General features: G+C 41.9%; 1 protein-coding gene across 1 annotated transcript in view; it reads right to left on the bottom strand.

Annotated features, from left to right (window-relative positions):
• Window positions 1-8,421, bottom strand: part of LOC138958165 (uncharacterized) — a 30,137-nt gene extending 21,716 nt beyond the window's left edge. Inside the window, exon 1 of the mRNA XM_070329245.1 lies at window positions 7,832-8,421. Coding sequence (XP_070185346.1) covers window positions 7,832-7,904 — 73 coding nt within the window. The 5' untranslated portion in view covers window positions 7,905-8,421. The remainder of the gene's footprint in view (window positions 1-7,831) is intronic.
• Window positions 8,422-9,751: the final 1,330 nt, after the last annotated feature.

The raw sequence follows: 9,751 nt of genomic DNA, 5'->3' as shown, positions 1-9,751 counted from the left end.
TCTGGAACGACACAGCAAGCCATGTAGTATGCTCTATATTCTCCATTGCAAACTCTCATCCGCCAGAGCACACGTTTAATTACGTCTAATGGGTTGTGCTACTTTATTGCATGATTAATTTGTTCCGCTAATGACGCCAGAGACGTCACTGTGTAATACAGGGTCAAGAAGAGAAGTCCTAGTTTGTTCAGCCGGTGTCAGCAGAAAATAAGCTTTCACACGCCCCGCAGATCAGTCTCTCCTCGACTTTTTGGACAAGATCTTATTGTTTAATATGGTAGTTATTAAACTCGACTTCCGTGTTTGCCATCTTACGACTTTGACCCTTTCCACTGCAAAATCTGATCTCTCGCACAGCTGATCTTAGGTCAACGATCTGACAAAGGTTATACGCTATGAACTTCAACCCTGACCTCTCAAATAGCTGACAGTGCAGCGTGCAGCATAGGCATAACAGGATAAGTATGCGATACCATGTTAAATAGGGACATCTTATACGACCAGGAGATATAATTATAGAGATCCCAGGTCATGGGAACACTTCTTAACAATAGCCGGTGACTCATCCTTGTTATAACGGACCCATCCACTCATCGCTCGAACTCCTTTGCGTGGACCACACAATGACGATGGCACAAAATACCCCCATTTTACCGATGAACGTCTTGTGAATTGCACAAAGTCTTTTCAAAGACTTCATTGCGAGATTAAAGGCAAGCATTGGCGCGCGGCTGATGTAGCTTTAGTTTCTAGTGCTGGCAACGCTAAATCTAGCTCAATGGCTTTCTACTATAACAAGGCGTGGTCTCCTTGAGACGGATGTTCGGCTTTAAACGAAAGCTACACGTGATTCTATCCATCGACTTTTTCGGACGCAAATTTGTTACCACAAGTTCTCAAATTGTAGTCTCAATTTTGCTGAGTGTAGGTAGATCTTTCCGGGGATTTCCGCTGTAAAACGAACTGAAACATATCCCGGTCTTGTTATCTCGCAGCGTGCTATATCATTAAATGACGTGTGACCTTTGTTGAAGTGTTTTGTCGAAATATCATTGCTCTGTACTGTCCGTATTATATTATTTATATATCCTGTTCTGACGGGACCTGAAACGTCTGCTATCGTCCAAAGGTCGTTATTTTTCTTCTCTCGCTGTTGACAAAAGATGTACGTACGTGCGCGCGTACTATTCGCGAAAGTTGGTTGACAAAAACGAGACCAGTGCGATAACATTTATAATGTATTTTAGACTGTCTGACTTGAAAATGGGACTTGATTGTAATGCTCTTATTATGAATAGAAAATACAAATTTAGCATGACATTGGAGTAGATACACTATCAAAAATGTCCGACCTAGCGAGTGAATGGTATCTGCAGATTCTAGGTTTTAATTCTATGAAAAACTATTTGACACGCTATTAAAAAAATACTTTTTGCACAGGCTCATATATGTTGGTTGGTGTCTCGAGCTTTCAGATAATGCCGTGATAGCATAGCCCATAAACACTTCAAAATGTAAAAACAAAACACACACACACACACACACACACACACACATACACACACAGACACAGAGAGACACACACACACACACACACACACACACACACACACACACACACACGGAAACAATTCGTTGTGTCTGGCCGAATCAGGTACGAGACAAATGTTGTTGTTTTTAAATTGCACTCTGACGAGTACATCTAGTTTCAAAAAGCACCATACACAGACAATATCCTTGAAGATACGAACAGTCTCAAGCAAGTAAACCAGTGCATAGACCGTCACACATCTGTGCAGGTCTCTTATAATTATGGACAAAGGCAAGGGGGAAAAAAAGTTTGGTTTTTTTTAACTTTGGAATTTGGTCAAATAATTCCGTGGCAATTTCTTAGCTCAGATGGTACCTGATAGCACCATTTTGCTTCTTTGCACACAAAACAATTCGGGGGGGGGGGGCATGCCCCCGGACCCCCCTAGCCGCTCTTCGCTTTTCCCTTTTCATTTCTAACCGCACCCCACGTTTACAAACTAACTGATCCACCCCTGATGCTCTATTCCTAAGTAAAACCCTGAAGGGGTATACCGTGACGAATGTCTTGTCTAAGGACGGCAAAGCGTCTGTTCTAAGACCCTCTTATCTAAGACTCCCGCTACATTAAGGCCAAAAACAAATTAGGTGTGGTTACGGTAACATAGCCCCAAAAAATAGGGTAGGAAGGTAGGCAATCACTTTTTTTTTTTTACTTTTTTTTTCTAATGTGTACAAATTAAACCTACTTGACAGGGAAATAAGTGTGCGACTCGGGCGCTTTCGCTTTTATGGCGTTTTCTGCGCTCGTTTTCTTGTTTTTTTGTGTTGTTTTTTGACAAATGTAATAAAAAGTTATGGGGTCGGCCCCTAAATATAGGGTAGGTCGGGTTACCGTAACCACACCTATTTATTTTTTAGGCCTAAGTCCTGATTTTTACTGATTTTCACTTTCTCTTCAAATGTCACTAAGTGTACCTCCATTTCTAGACCTCCTGTCTTAAGCCCTACATTTTTCAAATTTGTGAAGGTCTAAATAAAGACGTACCACTGTACTTTTAATACTTAGGTTGTACTTTAGACCGACCTCCTGCTGTTCTGAAGTCCTAGAATAGAGGTACCACAGTACTTTTAAGATTAAGATTGTAAGATTATTATATTGAAGATTGATTGTAAGGTGATTAGAACTATATTATTAGGATTTGCGCCATAAAAATACCCTTATTATTATTAGTTTTATTATCAAGGATATTTAGTGCTTGAAGAGACAGGTGTCGTCACTGTGTTCTTAATCCTAATGAGCACGTGCGTCATCGCTCAACAGCTGAGTTGCAGACGAGGCGTAATCTTATCTGTTACAACAGTGTGTCTGTCTGGCTGAATGTCAGGTTAATGTGTTTGATCAGTCGCTGGCCTTGTCTGTGTCACACCGGGCAGGTGTTGATCTACGTGCTCATCTCCAATATCGACGAGTGGATGAGAAAAAAAGAAGTGAGGTATCGGCTTTATGGTTAAAAAATTTTTTTTTAAAAAAAGACCATTCCCGTGAAGAGGTGCGTGATTTCTACGAAAGTCCATAAAACAAAAAAGTTAGACATAGACATAGACATAGAACAATTTATTATCTCAACGAGGAGAAACTCAGGTGTAGTGTATACAGCATTACAATATACAACATAAAACGTCAGAACATAAATCAAATATCGAAGTTATATAGGTATCGGCTTTTTGGATAAAAAGAAAGGACAATTTTCTGGACGAGATGTTTTGACTACGTGATAGAATAAAACGAAAGAACAAAAAATACAAAGAAAAGATGCACACACACAAACATTAATAAACGCTTCAGGGCTATTTTATTCTTTCCGCCGTTAAGACTAGAACGATATTTCGCGGTATTCTGCAGCACACTATCATGAGTTATTTCTAATAGGCTGACTGTTTGCAAAATAATGATAACAGATATGACGAGAAAAAGGATAAAGCCTAACAGCATGAGCCGGCTCTTACCCCGTGTAATTTGTCCCCGTTATTTAGTCATGTTGGAAATAACGGTTTTATTACCGGCTAATGTCGACGAAAATAAGATTCGAAGCGATCCCGCGTCGTAGATAAAACAGTCGTAATGTAGACTGGATCGACCCGATCTTATTATTCCTGTCATTCACAGTATTTTCGTGACCTTAATCAGCCAACCACTCACATTAAGCATTTAATATTAACAGGCAAAAAGTGCGCACACAACAATCTTACAAACCATGTTGAGCATGCATTGCGGTTGCTTCGCTTTTCGTGTCCAAGACGGCAAGAGAGAGAGCAACATACTCAGAATCAACGCCAGACAGTAATACCCCCATTCCACACATCCGTTTTAGGTCCCGTTCCCGTAGCGACCAAGGAACGGCACGGGAATGGGAGAGATCGGGAGGGGAACTTAATGGAACGCCAATGGACGTTAACGGAACTCATTTGAACGGTAGGAATAGTTGGGACGGGTGAGTTCGGGCCGCATGTTCACAATTTTACCCATTCCCCGTCCGTTCCAAATGAACGGTAATGGAACCTGAACACGTCGGCAATGGAACTCATGGATCGTTAATGGAACTTAGCGCAATGGCAACGCAACGCTAACGCTCTCACACACTGCGTTGTCATACCCACATTCCACACATCCGTTCCAGCTTCCGTTCCCGGCCGTCCCGAGGACGGCTGCAACTACGGTCAGAGGCTGATCAAAGATGCCCAAAACGGCCGTTTGCGCAGCATCTCATTGTTGTGGCAGCCGTCTACGGAAGCTAGAACGGATGTGTGAAATGGGGGTATTAGGAAATGCTGTAAACTACATTTGACGTACACTGAGTGACGCAATTTTTCTTGAATTGTAAGAACTTTGACAATGCGACGTTTGACTCCCCTGAGTAATCAGGAGAGTCTTAGAAATGAGCAGTGTTAGGCCGGCCGGCCGGCCCGATGGCCGTTCTTTGACAAAAAACTTAACGTTGAGGTTATCTCGGATGTTTTTGAAGCTAGAGCTTTGAAACTTTGCACACTTCTGGGGTTTGATGATCTCCCAACATATGTCGCATTAATCATTTGCTTTCCTTGTTTGGTAAGAAGGCCAACATGGCATACTCAGAGGGGAGGGGGGCTGTGCCTCGCGAGTCTGTGCAGCACCCACAGGCAAAATGGGCGTTTTGATAACTTAACACGGTAAAGCGGTGTATTTCAAAACATTGAAAATGTCAGTGCTTAGAATCAATAAGTCACGCTTATAATTTTCATTCAAACTTGTTTAGTTTCTCTTGTTTATTTGTAGCGTGATAAACAAAAGGTAAACCGGTCCTAGCAACCCGCATCATAGCTTACTTTGTGAACACAAACTGCGTAATAAAAAAAGGGCTAATCGATGCAACGTTTTTTGCAGGAGAAAAACTAAAATTCACAAGAATCTCGACCTAATGGTCTTTAAAGTGGTCAAACTATAGACACAACTAATAACATAAATAAATGATGCTGTGACTTATCTTAGAATATCCCCAAGACGATCGCAGCAATGTCAAGACAAAACCGTTTTTACCCCGCCATTTAGGCAGCCATACGCTGCTTTCGGAGGAAGCATGCTGGGTATTTTCGTGTTTCTATAACCCACCGAACTCTGACATGGATTACAGGATCTTTTCCGTGCGCACTTGGTCTTGTGCGTGCGTGTACACACGAAGGGGGATAAGCAACTAGCAGGTCTGCACATAAGTTGACCTAGGAGATCGGAAAAATCTCCACACTTAACCCACCAGGCGGCCGCGGCCGGGATTCGAACCCTCGACCTTCCGATTAAGAGGCCGACGTCTTACCACCCCGCCACAGCGCCCGTCAGACAATCATCTAATTTCCATCTCCGAAATTGTCTACCATTCTTGCAAATTTTTCTTCAGGGGTCTTCTTTGCAAGGCATAATACCGGTATTTTACTGAAGATCATGGACATGAAGATAGCAACTGATAGGAACTACGACATACTACGACGGAGTATGTAATTACGACAGACTTACAAATCCAAGTCATTCCACCATGTAGTTTATTTTAGTGTTTATCCATGGTGAAAGATGCTCTTAAACTATGTAATTATTTTGTATTTTGTTATCAAATTCCCCGTCATTTCGCCAGGTATTTTAGTGTTTATCCATGGTGAAAAATGCTCTTACCCAATGTTATTATCTTTTTTGTTTTGTTATTTCGTTCCTCAGTTATTTCGCTGTTTAGGTATTGTATTATTAACTTATTTATTCATCGTCCAGCTCTATCCGCGAGTATTCGTCATTCACGCGAAGGACTTTCTAGTCAACCAAGTACAAGCAAAACTTATAATTGTATTAAGAAATTTAAGAAAACAAGATTTAACTCAAATTATAAATAACACACAAAACGAAAATCCGCGGAGAGAATATACGAATCAATTAAACAAGGCAGGCGAATGAAAGGCCCGGAAAGTTGAATACTTTTCTTTAGTTGACAAGCACCTCGACCGGCTATCAGTAATAAAGGACTGGGTGGCCGAGTGGTAACGCACTTGCGCTCGGAAGCGAGAGGTTGCGAGTTCGACCCTGGGTCAGGGCGTTAGCAATTTTCTCCCCCCTTTCCTAACCTAGGTGGTGGGTTCAAGTGCTAGTCTTTCGGATGAGACGAAAAACCGAGGTCCCTTCGTGTACACTACATTGGGGTGTGCACGTTAAAGATCCCACGATTGACAAAAGGGTCTTTCCTGGCAAAATTGTATAGGCATAGATAAAAAAAAAATGTCCACCAAAATACCCGTGTGACTTGGAATAATAGGCCGTGAAAAGTAGGATATGCGCTGAAATGGCTGCGATCTGCTGGTCGATGTGAATGCGTGATGTATTGTGTAAAAAAATTCCATCTCACACGGCATAAATTGATCCCTGCGCCTTGAGTCCGAGTCTGGAGATACGCGCGCGATATAAGACTTTATATAACATAAAAAAAACAACGAAACAACAAATACAAGAGATCAATATTAATGAGAAGATAGGAGAATTAAGATAAGAGATTAAAGCTTAAAAGCTTATAATTTCAAGAAACAAGAATGGTTATACTATAAGAAACGTTTGATTATTGACAAAACGAAACATTCACGAGCATCTCTCTATTGACTCTTACAATGAACAAACAAGAAACAGACAGACACACAGAAATAATGAAACGATAACCACTTAGCAGTAACTTAGTGTAGTCTGCTTCCTTGAAATGTGGAAGGTAAAGTAATGTGGTTCCCCCGAAATCGGCGTATGCTGCCTGAATGGCGGGGAAAAAAAACGGTCATACACGTACAACTCCACTTGTGCTTAAAACATGAGTGAACGTGGGAGTCGAAGCCCATGAACGAAGAAGAAGAAGAAGTAATGTGGTCTTTCCTGGCTTTTTGACGAACGAACAACACACACAACCGGTAAATAGAACGGAAAGAATGAGCGATACAATCTGCGCTCATCTGCTTCGCTTCTGGTTCGCTTATTCCTCAAATAATGTAAGAAGAGTAATACGGCCTTACCTTACTTTAAAGTTAGCGAACAGAATACACAAAAGACGATATTAACTAAAGAGAGGATTTAGAGATGAAAAACTTAACTTCGGTGGAATTTGCTTCCTCAAATGTTGAAATAAAAGTAATGCGGTCTTGCCCCACACAACGCACAACATATACAACATATAATATTGAAAAGATGAGAGATGAAAATTACCTTTAAACATGATACACAACAAACATATCAAAAGAAGAAGATGAGAGCTGAAAACTTTGCTGTAGCTTGAATCCTCGAAAAACAAAACCATTTTCTTCTTGCTTCACGTGAACAAACAACATACACAATAGACAAAAAATAATTAGAAGATGACATATGAAAATTACATAATATATTTAAGTGAACAAAAAAACAGACAAATGATAATGAGAAGATAAGAGATGGAAGCTTATCTGCGGTGTATGTAGTTTACTTCCCCAAAATATGAAATGAAAGTAATATAGGCTTATATCGATCTTTAATCCGCGAAGGAGCAACGTTGTTTCGGCCTTTACATTTAACAAACAACATACACACAAAAGACAGGAGATTCAGAAGATGAGAGAAATAAAAAATCAGCTTCGGCCGGGTGTAATTTGCTTCTTCAAAAGATGGAATAAAAGTAATGTGTCCTTGACAACATATATACAAAAGACACACGAAATCAGAAGATGAGAGGAATAAAAACTCTCTTTGAAAGATGGAATAAAAGAAATGTTTCCTTACCAACTTCGTGGAGAAGCAACGTCAAACTCAACAAGCAGATGATGCCAATGAACTGGAATCTCGTGTTCGCCATTTCAGCTGATGGATGATTATTTCTTCTGGAGAATATTCTCCTCACACTTTTGTCTCTAAAAGGCACTCGTTTCAGTCCAGGTTTCGTTTTGAGGTTCTTGGTCGATTTCGTTTAATGTACACTTTCTGTCCAAAGTATCGACACTTGTTTATTGAGTATTAAGCTATTTACACAAGTCAAAGTTGCTCTTTTTCTTACCACACTCAAATGCCCAAATAGTTATTACTGTCTGTCTTTGACGGCGATGCGGCTTAATGTCAGTGTTTCTGTTCTTCCCAAACTTGGAAACTTTGTTGAAAAAAAACGAGGCACGATTTTGTTCCAATTTCTCACAAAAGAACAGAGTCGCCAACAGTCGACTGGATAGATCACAAGCTGTGTCTTCCACTACCGTCAATGACTCAAAACTCGTCCGGGCCAACCACGTGTTTTTTTCCCACTGTGCTATCGCGGAACACCCCAGCTTATACCCAGCTGTAACAGTGGCTGTGAATGGCTATCTTGTGTCGAGACGAAACTCCTGTGTGATCATTGTCAAACCAGTGGCGGCGCTTTTTATACTCTCTCGCACAAGCTTGACCATTGACGTTTGGGTGCCAGAAGAGTTGGGGATGAGGGTGTGTGTTGGAGGGATGGGCGGGGGAGGGGGTGTTGTGCGTGGGGGGGGGGGGGGAGATGGTTGCAAAATACTTTAAGACTCTCCAGACCAAGCCCGCCGGTGTAACACGACATTTTTACTCCACGAAAACTTTACTCCGGAGTAAATATTTCGTACGAAATTCTTACTCCGAGTACACTTTTCGTACGAGAAAAGAACTCCCCAAGGCACGAACAAATTACTCCCTCCACGAAATTTTTACTCCCCATTTTTTTCACTTCCAATAAAAATCTCGTACGCAAAAATGAGATGCGGGCGAAGGGATAATGCCAATAAGTGATCTCGCGCACACGAATGTCGCGCTACCCTCCTTCCATCCCTTCCACCACCAAGACTAACAGGGGACAAGGGAGTAACAATTTTGTACAGCTGGCATGGGAAGTTAAATTGCTCGTGTTGGGGTGAAGTAATTTATTCGTTATTTATTCGTCAGGGGAGTAACATTTTTGTGCGAAATGTTTACTCGGAACTCACCTGTCTTGGGGAGTAATTTTCTCGCGCAATGGGGGAGTGCTTTTTTTCGTAAAGGGAGTAACTTTTTTCGTACGAAATGTTTACTCCGGAGTAAAAATCTCGTGGGAGCACTTTTCTCGTGTTACACCGGCCGATAAAATATTGTTTGCCAGGCACTGAAGCTGCGAGTGTGGGCAGACTGTGGGCGAAGGGGAGGGGAATCGGAACCGGCGAGTCAGTAAGGGTGGGGAGTGTTGGTTTATGGAGGAGAAATTGATAAGGCAGCGCTTCTGCAAGCCATTGACAAGTTCTGTGATTATGATTATGTAGTGTCCTCAGCGGAGAGTCGGAGAGTGATGCAATGGTAGGGGAAGGGGAGGGGGGGGGTTGAGAGAGTGAGAGGGAATTATCGACAGGATAGGGAGTAGTGCGGAGACAGGGGGGGGGTAATCTTTTGAAGGGGGGGGGGGGAGAAATTACAGGATCGTGCGAACCATTGAGAAGTTCTGCAATTACTATTACAGGGGAACCGCCCGTTTACACATACCCCCTCCCCCCCCCCCCCCCCCCAACCCCCGTTAAGACGGCCCCTCCCTTTTGAGACCTTATTTTTTCATATATTCTGTCCATAACCTCTACCAATTTACTTCAACTTTAAGACTCCACCCTTTTAAAGTCCTTATTTTCTCAAGATTTTTGGAGGTTGTGAAAAGGGGGTGTCGCCCAGCTAGCAAGC

The sequence above is a fragment of the Littorina saxatilis genome, linkage group LG2 (assembly GCF_037325665.1).
Source record: "Littorina saxatilis isolate snail1 linkage group LG2, US_GU_Lsax_2.0, whole genome shotgun sequence".
Taxonomy (NCBI): domain Eukaryota; kingdom Metazoa; phylum Mollusca; class Gastropoda; order Littorinimorpha; family Littorinidae; genus Littorina; species Littorina saxatilis.
This window is presented reverse-complemented; position numbering and strand designations above follow the sequence as displayed.